The 22,289-nt window shown below is 43.0% G+C and overlaps 1 protein-coding gene across 2 annotated transcripts in view; it reads right to left on the bottom strand.

The window, feature by feature from the left end:
- The window catches only part of ESYT2 (extended synaptotagmin 2), a 280,454-nt gene that overhangs the window by 129,936 nt on the left and 128,229 nt on the right, over positions 1-22,289 (bottom strand). For both annotated transcript variants that reach the window (XM_082257732.1, XM_082257733.1), the window contains exons 2-4: positions 19,094-19,135; positions 15,208-15,342; positions 4,571-4,647 (exon numbers count right to left, since the gene is read on the bottom strand). In XM_082257732.1, the coding sequence (XP_082113858.1) occupies positions 4,571-4,647; positions 15,208-15,342; positions 19,094-19,135 (254 nt within the window). The remainder of the gene's footprint in view (positions 1-4,570; positions 4,648-15,207; positions 15,343-19,093; positions 19,136-22,289) is intronic.

Genomic DNA, 22,289 nt, shown 5'->3' with positions numbered 1-22,289 from the left:
TATCTTGCTGGAAGACTACTTCCTCATCTTCACCATTGTAGGAATCACTGATCCAGACAAACCTCTATCCCTCAGTGCCTGACTTTCAATAGCTAAGCCATTAAAACCAGCAACTGTAAAGCAGGATGGTAGATTAGCCCTTGGGACACCTGGTCTTCTCTGCGAGGAAGCCCCCAAGGGATGTTTAAGGCCACCAGGATGATTGGAAGATCCTCACTTTTGATTCCTCACAGGAACTGTGGATTAACCAGAGCCAAGGATGATACTGGCCTTACCGTGGCCCTTGGCGTCTGCCAGAGGAACTCATGATCTTGCCACAAACTTTGGTATCCTCCTGTCGAGCCGAACCTGCATGTAGGATTGTGCAAACAGAACTGTCTTGAAGGTGGATACCCCCAGACTCAGAACCTGTATACAAATTGGGAGAGGGAAATATCTGTGTGACAGCAGCAGGTAAATCACAGCCTGTGGTTCCTGAAATTTGTCCAGAGGAAGGACCACCCTGGTCAGAATTAAAATCAGACCTAGGTATTTCAATTAACTGGACAGGGATAGGGGGGACCTTAGGTAGTTCGGACATTACCTGAACCTTTGCAGGAAATAAATCCACACAAGGAGACTCAGGACCTAAAAAACCTGAAAAGAACAAAACTTTGCCCTGCTTTCTGAGTACCCCCAAAAGAAACCTTTTGCGAATCTCCTTGACGCTTACAAAAGTCGTCCATGGGGCCTGGAAACCAGCAAAGGTGTCCCCCCGCCCCCAGACCATAAAGCTGAAGGGGTCTGGTCTGCGGGGTCCGGAGAAGCTAGCTCTAGGCTTACCAGACCCACATTGCTTGGAATCTCCCGGGGAAGATTTGAAAGCTCTATTTCCCCTATTCTTAGTCCAGAAGCACAAAATCATTTTCTATGGGCTAAAGAGGGCCCCCGTCTGCAACAAGGCTCCTTCCCTTTTCTGGATTGTGGCAGGAAGGCATTCCAGGGATGTCATCCAGGGTAGCCCCAAACAGGCAATCGCCTTAAAAGTGCAGATTAATGAGAGATTTCTTGGAGGCTTGGTCTGCAGACCAATTCTTAGGCCACAGTACGTGCCTAATCACCACCGCTGAAACAAAGTTTAGACAGCACAGGAGCCGTATCCAAAGCTGCATCACAAAAAAACTGCAGCCCATGGACCAACTGGCTTGCTAAATCAACATAAGCAACAGGGACTTGCTCACCCCCCAGGCCCTGGCACAAAAGCTTGGCCAATTCAGTTAGGATCTTAGACACCAGGGCTGAGGCAAAGCCTGGCCGCAATGCCGAGTCAGCCATAGTAAACATGCTGCATGCCACAGCCTCCGCTTTCCTGTCAGCCAGGTCCTTAAAGGACAGGGATTCCTCTACTGCAGGGGTGTCAAACTCAATTTCATCACGGGCAGCATCAGCTTTATGGTTGCCCTCAAAGGGCCAGTTGTATCTGTAAGATTAGGATGTCCAGAGCACCCTACAGCCCCTTACATGAGATGTCAAGAGCCCCCCACCATCAGAATTCAAGAGTCACCCTCCCTTCCTTACATCACAATGCACCCCCTTACCTTGTGCTGCTGCCAGGAAGATGATGAGGGTTGATCTGGGAAGAAGTGCAGGGTCTGGAGGAGAACCATAGGAGAGCTGGAGTCAGCTTCCAGAGTCTGCTGAGTGCTGAGACCAGGGGAGGCAGAGACATGGTGGTGTTGCGGCTGCACAGAGAGGTGCAGAATCTGTAGGAGGAGTTCTCCACTCCTCTCTGCTGCAGACTGCTGAGAGGGGGGGGTGGTTGGGCAAAGAAGAGCCTTTCTGCGGCTGCACAGAGGAGTGCAGGATCTGGCAAAGGAGTTCTGTCCTCTCTGCTGCCGACTACTGAGACAAGGTGGGGGCAGAGACAAGGGAGGTGCCGCATCTGCAGGAGAGGTGCGAGGGCCACATGAAATGGCCTGGGGGGGGGCGCATTCGGGCCGCGGGCCTTGTGTTTGACACCTGTGCTCTACTGGGATCATGGTTGCTTTATTCAACCTGAAAACAAGAGAATCCACCACTAGTTAACTAGTTCATTCTTTTAAAAGTGACTCCTCAAAAGGGTACGGTGCAGCAAAACGTTTGGGAACCACAACGGTTCATTTTGGTTGTTCCCATTCCTTACAGGAAAACCTGCCAAAATAAGGCACATCTTTGGAGCAAACATCTTTAGAGTACATTAGAGTGACTTATGCATACCAAATGACACAGCCACATCTGTGGCTACATCAGCTGCATGCTCCATTTTTAAAGTCTCACGCACTGCAGTGATAAGTGCATCATACAGTTTGTATGGCTGAATTTGCACCGCAATCGCACCTAACTCGCACAGGACCCTTTTTGTGGCCCGCAGCAGAATCGGATCTCATGGTGGTTCACACTAGTGCTATTAGATTCTGTGCAAACTCTCAGATCGCACTGCGATATGCGATCTGTTTTGGGGGTGTCGTTAACTTTTAATTGACACCCCCAGCACAGCACATATGGCAGTGTGAACTGCCAGGGGTGTGGATGCGATGCAGGAACACGCTGTATATTCGCAGCGTTCCCGCATCGCAGAAATGTGAACCGGCACGTAAAGCTGACAAGCTCTTATATTTCATTCAACAGAAGCAAATTGTTACAAAGTTTTATCTAATTATAAGATGATCAAGTGACATGTTTTAATGCATTCAGAAACAAATAAATATTCCTGTATGAAAGTTTCTTCCATTATCACATTAACGCAGACAGCACTTTTCATAAAAGCTGCCACTAAAGGAAAAGGGGTAATTAAAAGACTATTAGCATCTGGGCTAGACACTTGTGTACTGTATAGAGATTTTTAAAAGATAAGTTCCCCTTTTTTAAAAAAAAGAAATAAATGCACATAATTTTTTGCAGGTTAAAGAATTTGCATTTATTTTCTAAGATGGCAGGTGCAGTGTCAGGCTCCTGCTGATTCTCACCTTAACTGACTGCTTGTACCTCACGGCTCAATGGACTACCAGAGTGCTCAGTCACCAGCACCCTCACAACTCATTGAGAACTACTGTACAAGCCATCAGCCGCAGTGGCTGATGGTTCTTGCAGGCATTCATTCACAGCAAAACTGTGAATGAATGACAAAGCCCTGTAGGCAGAGCCCTGCACATCCATGCTGTTTTCAAATTGTGACAGCGGATGCGGGGAGAGCTGCAGATGCTAGAACATGTTTCATGCTTCATCCTAAAAATGGGTGGAACATACAACATGTTCCAAAGGTGAACTTATCCTTTAATGCCCATGTGTCAAACACAAGGCCCGCGGGCCGAATCCGGCCCTCCAGGCCATTTCATGAGGCCCTCGCACCGCTCCTGCAGCTGCAGGAGAGCTCCTCCTCTAGACCCTGTACTTTTTGCTTTCCAGCAATGCCTACAGCCTCTTCCCAGCAGCAGCTCAGGATAAGGGGTGATATAAGGGAGGATGGGGGACTCAACTTCTGATGGGGGAGAGGCTCTTGACATCTTATGTAAGGGTAGGGGATGCTCTGGACATCTAGTCTTACAGATAGGGATGTAACGATATCGAAGATATCGCGATATCGTATCGTCGTGGTCGTCTCGATATCGTCGTGGTTGGGTTACAATATTAAAAAGGACAGGTGTCCGTCAAAAAGCAAGAGGAATAAACACAGTCCCGCGGAACAAATCATTGTTAACTACATAGACCAGAGTTTTAGGATTTTTTTTTACTGTTTTTTTTTTTTTTTTCTTGCAATGTAGATATTTTGATCTTTCTGATGAAAAACGTGAACATAAGCTAAATGATAGGTCAGTGTTTTTTTTAAAGGCTTTTTGACTGACTATTTTATTTAAGTTTAAGTTATGTTCCTAAATACCAGTTTTAAAAGGCTGCCTTTATTTGCCTTGCACATTTAAACCTGACTTAACTTGATCTTTGTTTGCACTTAAAGGGAATTGCCTATTGTTTGTTTACAATTGTTCTAGCTGCTTCTTAACTTGAACATTGCACAGAAGAATCAGTTATGCAACCAAATATTACTATACAGAATATTGATGTTCCTGACTACAACTTGCACTTTAAAAGCACTATGTGATCAGTGTTTTATGTTGTCATGGATCCATAAATACAACAATAAATTGCCTGTTGACTGGCAAAAGCAGAATAAATGTCGGTATTTTTTCGCTATTATCATCATAAACACTATCATGAGCTATTTAACAATACCATGAGCTTTTCCACAATATCGCAATAAATATCGTACCGTGAGGTCAATATCGAAATTGTATCGTACCGTGAGATTTTGATATCGTTACATCCCTACTTACAGATACAACCGGCCATTTTAAAAGGCAATCATAATGCTGATGCGGCCCGCGATTAAACTGAGTTTTACACCCCTGCTTTAATGGCTAGCCATCATTTCAGTTCTGACTTCTACAGCTCCACAATCAAAACACCACAACTAAGAAAATCCATTTCAAAATGCCTGATGCACGAAGATCTTTATTTAGACAAATGAGAGAAATATTCAGTTTTTAGGAATGTTTACCTTATCTTAAGATCCAAGATGATCTGTCTCTTGTCCACATTTTCTGTATACACTTTAACCCCATTCACTCTTAATGGCTGGTGGATAGGAAATAGAAAGAATAATATTTAGAAGATTAAATATTTCACATAACTCATAAATGGCTAGAATATACGTTTAATCCATGTTTTATAGTGATTTATCAAATTTTGTTGCAGTTATTTTAGAAGGATAGAGAAACACATGAGAGAGAGAGAGAGAGAGAGAGAGAGAGAGAGAGAGAGAGAGAGAGAGAGAGACTGACATGAATCAATGCATTGAGGACGGTCTATTCCACCACATTTAATGGAGTATAGAGACATTTAGCCCACATAGGTCAGTGCTGTAATGCCATTCAGCAGACCAAAATTGCACATCTTTGCATCTTTCCATTGCTAGGTAACCTCTGCACCAAATATATAAGAGCTCTGCTACAGAAAGAGAGGTAGATAGAGATTCTTCAACATATGAGAACACGTTAGGTGGTCACACTTTAACACATTACCCAAATATAATGGGGGGGGGGGGGGGGAGAGATTTTCTGTGTTACTGCAGGGACCATAAAGTACAAGGGAGTCTACCTGAACAACAACTAGAGGTGTACATGGGGAGTTCCGTGTCTTTCTAGTAACCGCTGTAGAGGGAGACCTGTACAGTTGTGCTCATAAGTTTACATACCCTGGCAGAATTTATGATTTTTCTGATTATATGAATAATAACACAAAAAAGTTTCTTTCGCTCATGGTTAGTGTTTGGCTGAAGCCATCCCCACCTGTGATCGGTTTGCTTGTAATTAGTGTATGTGTATAAAAGGTCAATGAGTTTCTGGACTCCTGACAGAACCTTGCATTTTTTATCCAGTGCCGTACGGACGTTTCTGGATTCTGAGTCATGGGGAAAGCAAAAGAATCGTCAAAGGATCTGCGGGGAAAGGTATTTGAACTGTATAAAACCAGAAAAAGGGATATAAAAAGATATCCAAGGAATTGAGAATGCCAATCAGCAGTGTTCGAACTCTAATCAAGAAGTGGAAAATGAGGGATTCTGTTGAAACCAAACCACGGTCAGGTAGACCAACTTAAATTTCAGCCACAACTGCCAGGAAAATGGTTCGGGGCCCACAAATAACTTCAGGTGAAATACAGGACTCTCTGAAAACATGTGGTGTTGCTGTTTCAAAATTCACAATAAGAGGGCACTTGAAGAAAGATGGGCCGCATGGTCGAGTCCCCAGAAGAAAGCCATTACTACACAAATGCCACAAAGTATCCCGCTTACAATACGCCAAACAGCAGAGACAAGCCTCAAACCTTCTGGCACAAAGTCATTTGGAGTGATGAGACCAAAATTGAGCTTTTTTGGCCACAACCATAAACACTACATTTGGAGAGGAGTCAACAAGGCCTATGATGAAAGGTACACCATTCCTACTGTGGAGGTGGATCGCTGATGTTTTGGGGATGTGCGAGTTTTAAAAAGGCACAGGAAATTTGGTCAGAATTGATGGTAAGATGAATGCGGTATGTTATCAAAAAATACTGAAAGAAAATTTGCATTCATCAGCTCGGAAGCTGTGCATGAGACGTACCTGGACATTCCAACATGACAATGATCCTAAACACAAGGCCAAGTTGACCGGTCATTGGCTACAGCAGAATAAAGTGAAGGTTCTGGAGTGGTTATTTCAGTTTCCTGACCTCAATATCATTGAGCCATTACAAAAAAATATACTGTGAAAATGGGCCACACCCCTATTGTCATATGCAAAAAAGAGAAAAAAGAAAAAGATGGTTTTCAGGGCCTTAAAGGGGATGGTCACAATGTAACACACAATTGATTATATAAAATCCATATTTATTAGATCATAAAATAAAAAAGCATGTACATGTTCATGCCATAAGATTGACATAACAATTGAAAAACGTAACATAGAAAAATTAAACAAATACAATTGCCCCTATGAGGGAGCATTGATCATAAAACCAGGACAGTGGGTCTCAATTGGAAATGGTAGGAAGTGGTCCCTGCACAGCCGACGCATTTTGCATAGTGGTGCTTCCTCAGGGCACAAGAAACCAAAACCAGCCAATATTCCCACTAGAAGAAATAGCAGGCGGAAAACTGTTGTCTAAGCAGGCGCCGGACATGGGCCACAATAACTAATTCAGATGAGATAGGCTATATTCGGAGATGTAAGTATATTCTTTGTTTACATATGATCGGAACACTTGTGCACTTAAGCTTATGATGATGTAGTTTCTTATTACGATAGTCCAATAGTAATTCATGTAAATCCACCTCCACATCAATGATATTATATGCCAACCTTAATAAGGATATATATACCGCCCCAGGCAGGTATATCTGTATGTGGTCACCACAGGGAGAAACTATCTCAGCCAGCAACAGGAAAGAGACACAGCGGAGGGGAAAGATAGACAAAACCTTCCCTGTACATGTGTGCTCTATGCGTCCATCTGCCTGGGGCGGTATATATATCCTTATTAAGGTTGGCATATAATATCATCGATGTGGAGGTGGATATACATTAATTACTATCGGACTATCGTAATAAGAAACTACATCATAATGAATATACTTACATCTCCGCATATAGCATATCTCATCTGAATTAGTTATTGTGGCCCATGTCCGGCGCCTGCATAGACAACAGTTTTCCGCCTGCTATTTCTTATAGTGGGAATATTGGCTGGTTTTGGTCTCTTAAACCCTGAGGAAGCACGACTATGCGAAACGTGTCAGCTGTGCAGGGACCACTTCCTACCATTTCCAATTGAGACCCACTGTCCTGGTTTTATGATCAATGCTCCCTCATAGGGGCAATTGTATTTATGTTTAATTTTTCTGTGTTACGTTTTTCAATTGTTAGGTCTTTCTTATGGCATGAACACGTACATGCTTTTTTATTTTATGATCTAATAAATATGGATTTTATAAAATCAATTGCGTGTTACATTGTGAATATCCCCTTCAAGGCCTTGAAAACACCATCTTTTTCTTTTTTCTCTTTTTTTTATCATTGAGCCAATCTGGGGAGATCTCAAAACGTCAGTTCATGGAAGACAGCCCAAGAATTTACATGAACTGGAGGCTTTTTGCCAGGAAGAATGGGCAGCTTTACTATCTGAGAAGATAAAGAGCCTCATCCACAAATACCACAAAAGGCTTCAAGCTGTCATTGATGTTAAAGGGGGCAATACACGGTATTAAGAACTGGGGTATGCAAACTTTTGATCAGGGACATGTGGGTAGTTTCTGTTGTCATTATAATTTAAAAATAGTAAACACAGTTGATTGATAATAAACGGCTTCAGCCAAACACTAACTATGAGTGAAAGATTCAAGAAGAATTCTCTGAAAAATAACCAAGAAATCAAATTCTGCCAGGGTATGTAAACTTTTGAGCACAACTGTATATGAAATCAAAAAACAAGGTGGGAGATGGAAAAGACCATCTCGGAAAGGTTGCAAAACAATGGGCTCACAAGGTTAATGGTGCACATAAACTTTATTGTGGTGATGAAAGCTATAGAAAAAATACAAAAAAATAGTAAAAATACACTAGATGCGTACTGCTCGTTTGGAGTGGTTGGATGACCCTGAAGACCCTGGTGGGTGTCAGGATGGTGATAGACAGCACTACACACGCCCGCACTCCACCCACCTAGTTGTCCCAATGGCACGGTTTACACGGGTAGGGAGTGATCTGTCACCGAATGGACTTGATATCACTCCTGGCTACTCAGGAAGCCAAATGCCGTGACATGCCATACATAAAAGAACCAGGTATCAATAACTTCCAAGAGACATTCCTAGAGTCTGAAGCTATAGGCTTGATGGCAGGGATGCTGTGTGGACAGTTCCTTACAGATGTCTTGAACGGTGTATAACTATTTGTACAGCGTCACAGATCATAAAAGGTAAGACAAGTAGCATTCAAGGTTAATGTGTATACTTAGTAACCTGTCCGTGAAGCACATGGTAATTAGGTCAAGTTGCACTGTTCACTTATGCATCAGTTAGAACACCTCAAGTTCAGAGTGTAAGATATGTGGAATACAAATTGCTGGGAAGTAAGTCCACTTGCCGTGGAGGGTATCCTACTCTCGGGTCAAACAGTGGGTGACTGGGAGAAGAAACACATGCAGACTAGGCAGACGATGGTTTTAGTATACGGGGACCGTGGATCCAGGCTGACCGGATGGACCGTGGCAATAGGCTTTCCATATAGGGGATAAATGGACAACTGGGAAGTGTTTCACCCTAGGGTGGTGACCAGAAACTGTCCTGCTTAGTGGTAAGTGAATGTTCTTACCAAAAGTTCCTCCTCGGTGCCTCAGACAGTTCGTTCTTACCTCTCAGCTGCCGCTCCCAAGGCGGATCACTGGGATTGAAGTGCTCCCCGTAGTGTCGTAAGCTGCAGGTGTGTGATAGACTCCTATTGCATGGAGTCAGTTCAATTCCCCCGCCTAGTGGCTGCACACCACTCAGTTCCGGAACCCGGAAGTGACCTCCTCCGCCGCGGCGTAGCTTCTCCAGCTATGGTGTTCGGCTGGGTCCACACAGCATCATAGGGCAAAGCCGGGCGGGTGGAGCGCTGGCTCGTGACGTCAACGCGTTTCGCGTGCTGACGCACGCTTCCTCAGGACGTCATGACGTTGGTTGGTCGATGTTTAAATAGCCAGACTCTTAGATTGATTGGGCAAAGAAATTGCAGACACCAGTCGAGATCATGTCCGAGGCCATCTAGTGGTACTAACAGGGTATTGCCTGTTATGTTGATAATTCCAATCCACATAGTTCCAGGTATATAATAATAAATTATTTAGAACTGACAGCATGCTTCTGAATCTAAAAGAATCATAATTATATTCTATTTACTTTGACAGAGAACATAATGGCAATGGTTTATTAATGGGCATAATAAATAGTACAACCCATCCGTAGTATAACAAATGCATCCGGAAAGCAGAGATTGTGGCACATCTAGAGATACAATTTATTTAACCCTCTGTATTCATTGCCTAGGGCTACGGGCTACACCTCGATGAGCCTTCACATTTTGGTTTTTAGATTTTTAGGTTTTTTAATGAATTATTCACCCAGAATGGCCCATAGATATAGACCCACTGCCCATGCTGTAGGAAAGAATCCCCTCAGCATAGTGTAGTGGGTGAAACCTAGCCTGGTGTCCTACACCCTCGTGTTTTAAGTTGGCTCCAGAGGGTACTCAAAGTATCTCCACTTAAGGATACTGGGGGATTATAAGATTCAAATGTCAAGGGGACAGAGGTAGTGACGCATCTAGGGCTACACTTTATTTAGCCCTCTATATTAATTACCTTAGGTTGGTTAGGGGCCATGGGTTATACCTAGGTGAGGCCTTGCGCCTTGCATAGTCAGAATCTCAAACTCTAAACCTTCAGATTTTTTGGATCGGTTACAATTGCACATTAATTAAGAATTTAACAGGGCCCATTAACGTCAGTATAGTGTAGTTGGTATATGTAAACTTTTGAGCACAACTGTATATGGGCCAATAAAGTGCTAAGCACAGGTAAACCATTCTCTGAAAAGAACACTTCAAAAAGGTAACTACACTTTTGTGGGGGAAAAAATTTGCAAATACAATAATAAATCTAGCATATACGAGGGGTGTTCAAGTCAAACTGGGACTTTTGAGTTTAAATAATAAAACAACCAATTTCAAGGTGTGGAAACTGCATTTATTTTTTGACATACTCCACTGCTACATTCACACATTTATCCCAGCATTTACCCAATGCCTAGAAAGCTTTGGCACAGAAAGATTTGTCAGCACACCTGAACCAATCTAGGGCAGCCTGCTTCACTTCGTCATCCATGCTAAAATGCTGACCTCGGAAGAACTCTTTTAGGGGTCCAAACAGGTGGAATTCACTCGGCGCGAGGTTCTGGCTTTAAGAAGAATGTGGCAATACCTCCCAGCCGAGTTGCTGTAATGTGCATGTAGTGTGGTAAGCAGTATGAGCTTGTGCGTTGTCCTGGATAAATAGGATGCCCTTTGTGATCAAACCAGGCAGTTTTTTTCCGCAGCCACGTATGCACATCCCTCAGAACATGACAGTAAATATTCCGTTGAGGGTGTTCACCATTCCCACAGAAAGATTGGTCTCTTGTGCAATTTTACAACAGGTTATCTGTCGATTATCCAGGATCAGGCATGCCACGCACTGAATGTTCACAGGAATGTCTGCTGTGGGATGGAAACCACCACAGCCGGGATCATCACCGACGGACTTATGGCCATCTTTGAAACGTTTACACCAAATGTCTTACTGCGGCCAAGCGTCTTATCACTGTACTGTGCTGGAAGTCTTCCGTAGATATCAGCCGGTTTTACACCTTCGTTCACAAGAAACTTCATCACCACACGATACTCCTTTCACGCACAAACACTGTTGTCTGCCATTTTAATGGAATTAGGACTGGCCCCCAACATGTGCGCAACCTATAAGTAATAGGACGCACTTGACACTTATGCATCATTTCCACTGAGCGGAATGGTTCGGGTCAGTACAGTTTGGAAGGGTTAGAATGGTCCGGCTTATTCAGGTGAGCGTTTCCACTGCAAGTCGGACCGACAGGGGCCATGCGGGGTTCACACCAAATGTGGTGTTTGTTTTGTGCTTTCGTTTGACGTGAGCATTGACGGTTTCCTGTCCACCAATCAGTGACATGTATCGTGTGACGCCAGTGGCTCCGCCCTAAAAGTACCGTACCATTTCCTATGGCCCTACATCTGAAGGAAGACCAGGAATGGTGCAGTTTTGGTTCGATTGTATGGGCCACTTTCATAATGGAAACACTCAAAATAGGTTACCGTACCGAACTGATCCGCTCAGTAGAAACAAGGCATTACTAGGCATGTAGCACCACCACCCTAGCTTCCCTTATAATACCTGTAAAATTAAAAGTTCCAGTTTGACTTGAATGTCCCTTGTACAAGTCGTGTTGTAATTGAATGTTTTTAGAAATGACCTTTCCTTTTTAATCTGCAGCACTGTAATTTTCTGTAAAATACAATACAGTATGGAAACCTGGAGGCGTTCTCTACACAGATGGTGTAGAGAACGACCCCCCAGATATGTCATTTCTGACTTGTGTGATTGGCTCACTGATATTCTACACAAAAAACAAATCAGATTCTGAGCATCCCCTGCAACCAAAAGGTCATTTTGGCAGAGATACTCTCAAAGGGAAATCAAGTCTAAAGGGATGCAGACCCTGCAGCTTTTCTCAGAGTCCTGCAGGTGCAGCAGCTGATTAAGAATTCTAAAACCACTCCCATTAGATTCACTCTGTACATGGACACAGACAAACAGCTATTTCTTCAGAATAACAAAAGTTGGGAATCTGCAACAGTTTGTTAAAATCCTTCCAAAGTACATAGATCACCTGGAGGGCAATGTTTTTTTCTCGAGTTACTCTTTAATGTCAGTTTTTGACCCAAAATAGGCAAACAGCCAGAGAAGACTGAAGGCACATAACCTGCATACTTTTCCAAATAATTTGGCTTTTTAGATTGTGCAGGGAGAGGTGTACAGTGGTAAAAAGTGTAACTTAACTGTAAAGTGCTCTAATGGGGTACACAGGGTATAATCACCATGGTCAGGAATACTCCTTCAAAATTAAAATAGAGGCTAAACAAAACAAAATTGTCTAAAAACAAGAACAACGTGTATTCCAACCTAAATCTTGTTGTCCTTTATATATTCCTTCTAGAGCTGTGCAGTAATCAAGCATGAAAACAACTCCTGCATTTATCTCTGTTCATGAGTTTCACTACAGGCAGCCTGCAGTGGAAACACCCATTGCTGCCCCCCCCCCCCCCAATTTGTTCTATGTGTAGCACTTCTCCTGTGGGAGCTGCTGGTTACGCATTCCCCTGGGTTACCCATAGCAACAACTTGACAATATCGCATATTCTAAGCCCCCATTCACATTAGGTCGCTCCGACTTCGGGGGCGACCTGTGAAGACGCGTGCAGCGCGACTTCGGTGCAACTTGCACGGACTTCACATAATGGAAGTCAATGCAAGTCGCCTCCAGGTCGCCCCAAAGTAGTACAGGACCCTTTTTCTAAGTCAGAGCGACTTGTGTCGCTCCTATTAGAACAGCTCCTGTACTACACAGTGGGAGCGGGAGGATCGCGACTTGTCAGGCTGACAAGTCACCTGACAAGTCGCAGGATTGTGAATGGACTCTAAGTGCTTGGCTCAGTCAAAAAACAGTCTAGGGGTTTTGATTTTTTGTTGTTTTATTTGAGAACTGGGATGGGAGAAGGGATGAGTGGGATACTCCAACTGAATAACTATGCACAATTGCTGGGACTGCTGATTAGCTTGATGTGGCAAGGCCGCTGCTTCACCTTGCCACTATAGTGAAGAAGAATTAAGCAAACTGGACTGTACTGTGAATCACTCTTCAGGGTCCTACTTGGCACCCCTTTGTCCTTACTCTTCAGGGTTCTACACAGCACCCCCTTTACTCTGACACACTGTGTGAGCTGACCCTTTATCCTCTGACTTCACTGGAGAGGTCCCCTTTCCTGGGCAGACCCTTTGCCAAGTCCCCTGGTACTCATGGACACTGTTTTTCCCAGCTTTACAGGATCTTCTGCAGCTCAGTTACCCAATTAGTTCACTAGGCCGACCGCTTATGACCACCTTCCTAGTGCAACAGGAGGAGACAGCCGTCAACCTTCTCCTGGGACTCTGCTTCCTGCCAAAGACCCCCTGTCACATGTCCCCCCGGCCTTTATGAGCAATCCCAGGATGCACTGCCAGAGTGCCCTCCCACTGGGACTCTCACAAAAGCCAATGTGTCACTGGCCAGGTTTACTCCACTGTCCAACAGGCTCCACCATTGGATACAGTGGGGACACTACCTCAGACCCAGTGAATCACACCTGGAAACATGCAACAGGCAACCTAATAGATCAGGCTCCCCTGATAAGCAGAAGGAGCATAAAATGCTTTGAACCTAGCACCTAGCTAGGAGGGTGCTACATCTGCAAAAGCAATATGCAGCACAGTGATAATGCCACAGTTTTGTATATAAGGTAATAATAATTATAATTAATTAATAATAATTATGTTAACAGAGTACAATAGGTGCAGTGGGAGGTTCATTCAAGAACACTGTTTAGCATGGATGGAAGAATCGGTTAGATTTTTTTTTTTTTCAGCCTGCAGGCTGTATAATGTATGCATGGCCAGTTTAACATGCCAACAAAGTTACACAACAGACAAATTAAAGGTTTCACATTTAGATTCATGTGACGGAAGATGCTAAAAAGTTCCAATAAAATAAAATATATACAGTATACTGAATGGGGGAAAATATTTAAATGGCAGTTTTTGTGCCCCAAGCTAATGATAAAGGAGACTAGGTCATAATACTAAGGTATACAATGTAATGAATGCAATGATTGTGCAACCCTAAGCATCATAATTGCACCAGTGAACACTGCATACCTTCAGTTACAGAAGGGAACTGCCTGGAAGCCCTTTAAATAGCAATATAGTAAACCCCCGCTCCATCGCGGTTCAGTTTTTGCGGTCCCGGTATATTGCGTTTGTTTTTGTAATGTTATTTTACTATATAAATCATTAAAAATGAAATATTTTTGTGTTTTTCATAGCTCTTGCTCTGTCTCTTAGTATCTTTTATGTGTTTAAATGAGTTTCTATTGTTTTAAAAGTGTGTTTAAAGACCTTAAAATGCTTTTACACGTACAGTGACAGTAAAAAAAACATGCCTACAATGCATTTTAATAGGGATTTTCACTTTTCGCGGCTGGGTCCGGAACGTAACCCCCCGCAATGGAGGGGGGTTTACTGTACTAAAATCTTTGTATTAGTGATTTAATAAGAAACAGATAAGCTGTTTACTTGTCTAGCCCCCTCCCCCACCAAAAAAAAAAAAGTTTAAAAGCGGAGTTTCAGCCTCAAAAAACACTTTGGGTCATCCGCTTGCTGACAATCACCTGAAAAAGAAATGGATAGTCCCAATTTTTTTTTTTGTTTACTTACCTTTTTATTGAAGAAAATAGACTTACCTTTCTTCCACTTCCTCCCTCTGCAGCCGTGGCCCGCGCCGTCTCTTCCTGCTTGCATTGACTCCTGGGAGCCGAACGTCATTGTTCCCAGGAATCAATGCGCCTGCACCGGCCCCGCTCGTCAGTTCCAGTGCAGGTGGGTCATTCCCTGCTAAACAGCTTCTGGGCATGCCCAGAAGCTGTGCAGGGATGACCGAAGAGGAAACGGAAGAGGACACTGAAGAGGACGCCCTGGCTTCAGCTGCCCACACCTGAGATGGCAGCGCTGGACAAGACATTTTCAAGGTAAGTATTTCTTCTAAAAAAGGTAAGCGCAACCTGGGACAGTTCAGAGGCTATCCATAATGAAAGGCACTAGCCCTGACTGTCCAGGGGGTATTTTTATCTAAAAACGTTTCCGAGGCCGGAACTCCGCTTTAAGCTGTACAAAGTCCTAGGTCCCATATACAGTATTAGAAGTAGCAATTATTCATATCCATTTATAGAGGACACTTACCTGAGAGCCCATATCAATTTTAGTAAAGCTAAAGGTACTCAAATGGGCATTTGCACCCCTCACTGCTGGCTCTATGGTCTCTCTGAACAGCTTGTCTATGAACTGGCAGATGTAAGGCCACATGTGCTTGACTGTCTGTGGAAGAAAAAGGAAAAAAAAAACATTGTTCTTAGAAACACTGGCTAAAACCACTATTCTGTTTAGATCAAATGCTAGTCAATGAAAATTGCACATTAGCCCTTCAAATTGGTACAAAGAAAGAAGGTTGTATTTCAAGGACAGAGTCTTAAAACATCTATTTGCTTCCAAGTCCCCGCTAAAGATGACCAGGACAGTACCAACACCACGAACAAAGAGCTACTCATAGAAGTAAATGGATGACCGCACAGCGCTGTCAGTAAAAAGCCAACTTCTTCTTTATTGTACAAATTAAAACAGCATCACAGTGATATGAGAGAAAAGGACTGACTGATACCTTTCAACCACAAAGACGCTTCGTTTTCGTGTGTGAAACGTGTTAGTGTGTCCTTTCTTTACTTCCATCGCTGTGATGTTCTCTAAATTTGTACAATAAAAAAAAAAAAAGAAGTTGGCTTTTTACTGACAGTGGTGTGTGGTCATCCATTTGCTTTCTATTAGTACTCCTCGAGTCAGATTGGGGCAATCTATTTATGCACTAACTAGGAATGATCCATTGTACTGTGGACTAACAAGGAGCTATTTTCTAATATGCAGAAAATCTGACACAATCCGGGAACATTTCTTCATGTAGTTAGGTTATCTCTATTAGGCTTCAAGTTCACCCAGGCCTCCATTTACCACGGCCGCAGGAAAACGTGAGCAAAATGTGGCAAAATCGTGCAATTTGAGTTTTCCTGCAGCCAATGGTCAAAACCTATCTATCCTGAAAGCGATTCTGCCACATTCAGGAGAGAGAGGGTGAAGCTCACCTAACCGCGGCAGCTCCTAAATTTGGCTAAATGTCTACGAGTACAGTGCCTTGAAAAAGTATTCAACCCCCTTGACTTTTTAGCTAATTTGTTACATTACAGCCCTAAGTTCAATGTTTTGTTAATCTGAATTTTATGTGATGGATCAGAACACAATAGTCTAAGTTGGTGAAGTGAAATGAGAAAAATATATACATAAAACTATTTTTTAAAAATAGAAAACAGAAAATTGGCATGTGCGTATGTATTCACCCCATTTGTTATGAAGCCCATAAAAAAGCTCTGGTGCAACCAATTACCTTCAGAAGTCACACAAGTGAAACGATGTCCACCTGTGTGCAATCTAAAGCCCCATACACACGCACAGATTGTTGGCTGTAAGTTGTCGGCCAACGTCCGATCTGCCGATTGCAGGCTTGTTAGTATGATGCTTCCGACAACCAACTGCGAATTTTCAGCCGAAAAAAATCTGGTGTGCATGCTATAAAATTTTTGTTGGCCAACAAAGAACGGCCGATTGTTCCTCAGTCAGTACAGATTTCGGCAGACAAAAATCAGATGAGCAAGACTGGGCATGCTCAGAGAAGAAAAAACACAGGGAAAGTCAACCATCACATGACATCACTTCTGAAGTTGGTTTTTGTTGGCCAACAAAAGTCCAGTGCAGTCTAGAGCACATTTCAACCAACAAACACTGGACAAAAGACGGCCGATCGGTTGGCCAACAATCTGTGCGTGTGTACGGGGCTTAAGTGCCACATGATCTGTCAATACATATACACACCTTTTTTGAAAGGCCCCAGAGGCTGCAACACCTAAGCAAGAGGAACCACTAACCAAACACTGCCATGAAGACCAAGGAACTCTCCAAACAAGTAAGGGACAATGTTGTTGAGAAGTACAAGTCAGGGTTAGGTTATAAAAAAAAACATATCCAAATCTTTGATGATCCCTAGGAGCACCATCAAATCTATCATAACCAAATGGAAAGAACATGGCACAAAAGCAAAAGTGCCAAGAGATGCCCGCCCACCAAAACTGATGGACCGGGCAAGGAGGGCATCAGAGAGGCAGCACAGAGACTTAAGGTAACCCTGGAGGAGCTGGAGAGTTCCACAGCAGAGACTGGAGTATCTGTACATAGGACGACAATAAGCCGTACGCTCCATAGAGTTGGGCTTTATGGCAGAGTGGCCAGAAGAAATCCAATACTTTCAGCAAAAAACAAAATGGCACGTTTGGAGTTTGTGAAAAGGCATATGGGAGACTCCCAAAATGTATGGAGGAAGGTGCTCTGGTCTGATGACACTAAAATTGAATTTTCCGGCCATCAAAGAAAACGCTATGTCTGTCGCAAACCCAACACATCACATCACCCAAAGAACGCCATCCCCACAGTGAAACATGGTGGTGGCAGCATCATGCAGTGGGGATGTTTTTCAGCAGCCAGGACTAGGAAACTGGTCAGATTTGAGGGAAAGATGGATGAGGCAAAATACAGGGATATTCTTGAGCAAAACCTGTACCATTCTGTGCGTGATTTGAGGATAGGACGGAGGTTCACCTTCCAGCAGGAGAATGACCTCAAACACACTGCTAAAGCAACACTTGAGTGGTTTAAGGGGAAACATGTAAATGTGTTGGAATGGCCTAGTCAAAGCCCAGACCTCAATCCAATAGAAAATCTGTGGTTAGACTTAAAGATTGCTGTTCACAAGTGCAAATCATCCAACTTGAAGGAGCTGGAGCAGTTTTGCAAGGAGGAATGGGCAAAAATCCCAGTGGTAAGATGTGGCAAGCTCATAGAGACTTATCCAAAGCGACTTGGAGCTGTGATTGCCGCAAAAGGTGGCGCTACATAGTATTGACTTTAGGGGGGTGAATAGTTCTGCACATTGACTTTTTCTGTTATTTTGTCCTATTTGTTGTTTGCTTTACAATAAAAAAAAAAAAAATCTTCAAAGTTGTGGGCATGTTCTGTAAATTAAATGATGCAAATCCTCAAACAAGCCATGTTAATTCTAGGTTGTGAGGCAACAAAACACGAAAAATGCCAAGGGAGGGTGAATACTTTTGCAAGGCACTGTAAATGGACATATGCTTTTATGGAGTTGCGTTTAGGAGCTTTGGCAAAAAAAAAACGCCAAAAGCTCCTAAACTCGTTTAGGAGAGATTAGTGTACACGAAGCCTTCTCCTGTTTTCCATTAATACACAATTTTCATTTCACCTGGATATAGGATATAAACTGTAAAGTCAGGTCAGATTAATGAAAGCAGAACTGGGACATTCCACTGAAAAAACAACAAAAAACAAAGAATGTGCTACGGCAATGAATTAAAAGTGCATCAGCAATTACAGTTTTCTCCCAAGCTGGCCATACAATAGTAGACTTTCATACAAACGTTTGTACAAGTCGCACAAATCTGAAAAGGGCCTAATGCAGCTTTCTGTGATGGTTTAACAACAATGCTGCACTGCTCCTGAACTCAGAGCAGAGTTGCCACTCTCCAGTATAGAGGGATACAAATGTTGCAGGGGGCAAAGCTATGAGCAATGTCACTGCTGGTTCACATTCCTATAGCTGGTCAGGCAGCACTGCCTTTGTTGGTCAAACCCTCTCACTTTAAAATCAGATATAGGGAAGTCTAAATGTAAAACTGCATGGAAATACTTTATCTGGATGATCTTATTCTTGTGGCAAACTACACAAATGCATATTTCCATCACCATACGCTGCAAGACACCAGACTGGAGACTTACAAGAGAAAGGTATTTGACACATTTTTTTTAGTTATTATTGCATTACTATTTGATGTGGCTAAACTGGTTTTCAGGTGTTAAATGGCATCTATTCGGGAGCTGCGGTCAGAATGTTTCAGTGTCTTGTGTACAGTGCTTGATATGGGAGTGATAGGTAAAACAGCAGACACCGTACCTTGTTTAGCCATTCTGCCCTTTCAATATCCGGGAAATGGACCTGTAAAAGACAAGGAAGAGGTTACAGGTGTGTCCAAAAACCACATGCACTATTAATATATACATAGTACTGTAGTGCAGTGGTCCTCAACTCCGGTCCCACTAACAGGCCAGATTTTAAGTATTACCTTGGAGAGATGCAGACTAGAGTACTGCAATCACTGAGCAGCAAATGATATCACCTGGGATGTTTTTCAGTTATCTTGCAAATCTGGCGTGTTAGTGGGCCCTATAGGCCAGGGTTGAGGACCACTGCTGTAGTGTGATTTACATTCTGCTTTTGCCCACTTGTACAAAAACTTAGCTGATAAAACAAACCTGTGATTTGGCCATATTGCAAAGCAACAGGTTCCCTTTAGACCCCATTCACATTTGTGCGACTCGGGACTGCAAAGTAGCATGACAAGTCGTACTCCATTATTTCCAATGAGTAACATTCATAACTGTGTGACTTTAAGTTGCAACGACTTCAAAGTAATCCCTGCACTAATTTGGTTTGACTGATGCGTTTTGAGCTCCATAGACCTCAAAATTACACACATTGCTTCAAGACCAGTCCAAATCACGTGACTTTTAGGTCGCACAAATGTAAAAGGGGCCTTAAAGAGACGTTGTCGCCTTGCCTAATCATGGAAAAGTGAAAACCCACAACCCAACCACTTTATACCTACCTCTCTAATGCTCCCCACCACTCCATCTTCCTTCGCTTCCCCTACCACTGTGTATTAGGGGGCAGATGACCTCTTCCCACCATACAATCAGAAGGTAAAAGCATTGTCACATGATAGAAGACATGTTGTCACCACTCCCTGTGAGCTCTGACCCCAGCCAACAATCGTACCTTGGAGAAAGGAACAGAGTGGAATGCTGCTAGGGAAGTAATTATAAAAAGTGGTTTGAGTTGGGCTTTACACACCCTGTCAATTTGTCGTGGCCCCCCTGTAACATTATTATGGACCCCCCTACAACAAGCTATCCTTTAACAACAGGTAAAAAAAATTAGATCATTGACCTGGCAAAACTTCCTGAATTAAAGGCAGGGTAGAATTAGAAATCTTTTGGCAGGTAAAACAGTTCACATAAATTTATCTATAAATATATATAAAGATAAAAGATATAGATATTTTGCTGGTGTTTCACTTTAACCACTTCAGCTCCAAAAGATTTACCCCCCTTCATGACCAGGTGATTTTTTTGCAATACGGCACTGCGTTACTAACTGACCATTGCGCGGTACTTGAAGGAGCAGTTCACGCATGCTCTGAAACCAGTTAACGCCCCCCCCTCCCCCCGCATCATCACGTCGTGCGGCCCTCCAGTGAGGTATGCGCTTCATCGCTGCCTCGATCAGACTGAGTCCCCTGATTGGTTCTCCCCTAGTGTCATCTACCGGCTGCTGGCCAGCATCAGGGACGGAAACACCGCGGACCCGGTAGGACGCCAAACCTATGAAGATAGACGCTTACACCTCCATGTAAATGTGTCAATAAAATTATTTACATCTGATGTAGCGCCTCTCTCTCAAATTTCCATGACTTTTCCAAAACTTTCTGGGTTTAAGTAATTTCCAAAACTTATCCAGGCATGGAAATTGGCATTGTAAAATTTCAAAACTTTTCCAGGTTTTTCATGACCGTACGAACCGATAGGCATACTGTCGTTCTGCCTCTGTTCCTATCATTTTTAATTATTGCATTGGTAAACAATTATCGGGTCCGCCAGACCCGCTGATTGTCTCCCACTGTGTCCATTCACAGCAGGAGCTTGTAGCTGGTGGCATGCCACAAACCCCGAAGAGGCAACCATGCACAGGTACAGATATGTACCCTCCCTTCTAGATTGTAAGCTCTAACGAGCAGGGCCCTCTAGTTCCTCCTGTTTTGAACTGTATTGTAACTGTATTGTCTTCCTTCACATTGTAAAGCGCTGCGCAAACTGTTGGCGCTATATAAATCCTGTATAATAATAATAATAATAATAATAATAATAATATGTGATTTCCCCTGTAGGAGCTGCCACCCCGCAGTATTTATATGTGTGGGGCAGTCGGCAAGTGGTTAAAGTGGAATTACAAATCATCTGAGCATCACAAACCATAAATGCTATTGAATTCATTTTTAATATTCAAAGCAAAAACCCCCATCCATCCATGTCTCCATGCATTTTTTGTTTGCTAAGAAATCACTTTGAAAACACCCCCTAGCAATTCTGGCCGTGGCCATCTTGAGTAAGGGCAGATGATTCAGGTAGCATTTACTTCCTGGGATCCATCTGCCTTTACCTCATGACATGCAGGCAGGGGGATGTGCTTAGCTGAGAAAGCCCCTTCTCCCCTCCTGAGGAGAAATGCAAAAAAAAAAAAAAAAAGACTTAAACCAGTAAATACAATACATGTTCCTATCTATTTACTAATGCTTGCAGCATAAGGATTAAAGATAATCAATGTTGATGGAGAGAGTGAAGTTGCACTTTGATAAGGACAGATAAAAAAAAAAAAAAAAATTGATCTACAAATAAACCTGTCTTTCCAGCCAACAACTCAATGAGGTGCCTACCACATCAAGTGTCCCACCTCTATCTGGAATGTATGATGTCATCTTCATCTAGAGTTCATACAGGACGGGGAACTATGCAGTGACGGAAACCATGTGCTGGTTGGTGACCTGGAGATGGGATACTTCTGCTACATGGACTAAAGGCCCGTACACACTTGACGGAAATCGGATGAAATATCCTTCGTTTTTTCTTGCTCAGCGTTCATTACCGTTTTTAGATGACAGTGCATAAATTTTCACGAAATTTCTCATCCAATTTTTTATTTTTTTTTGTTTGGGACATTTGTTCCTAGACTTCCAGGTCGTCAGCAACTTCAGATCATGCGCGGTCTTTCGTATCCAATTTTTCGCGGACGTACTGCAAACACATTAAACGAAAATTGGTCGTTTGGGGACGGATAATAAAAATTTTGGTGTTTGTCCCTCGTTTGTTTTTGTTGAAAATGTTGGCATCGGCTGCTGAAAGTTGTGTACACACTAGCCGAAAATCGTACGGATTTACCTCGGACGGGAATTTTCGGCAGATTTCCTACTAGTGTGTACCCCACTTAAGAATTTAAATGTATTCACAGCATAGGCGGGTTATTTGCAGAGCAGATG

Source organism: Pelophylax lessonae, assembly GCF_965119305.1.
Source record: "Pelophylax lessonae genome assembly, chromosome: 5".
Taxonomy (NCBI): domain Eukaryota; kingdom Metazoa; phylum Chordata; class Amphibia; order Anura; family Ranidae; genus Pelophylax; species Pelophylax lessonae.
Note: the sequence above shows the minus strand (reverse complement) of the source record. Positions and strands in the feature narration are given on the sequence as shown.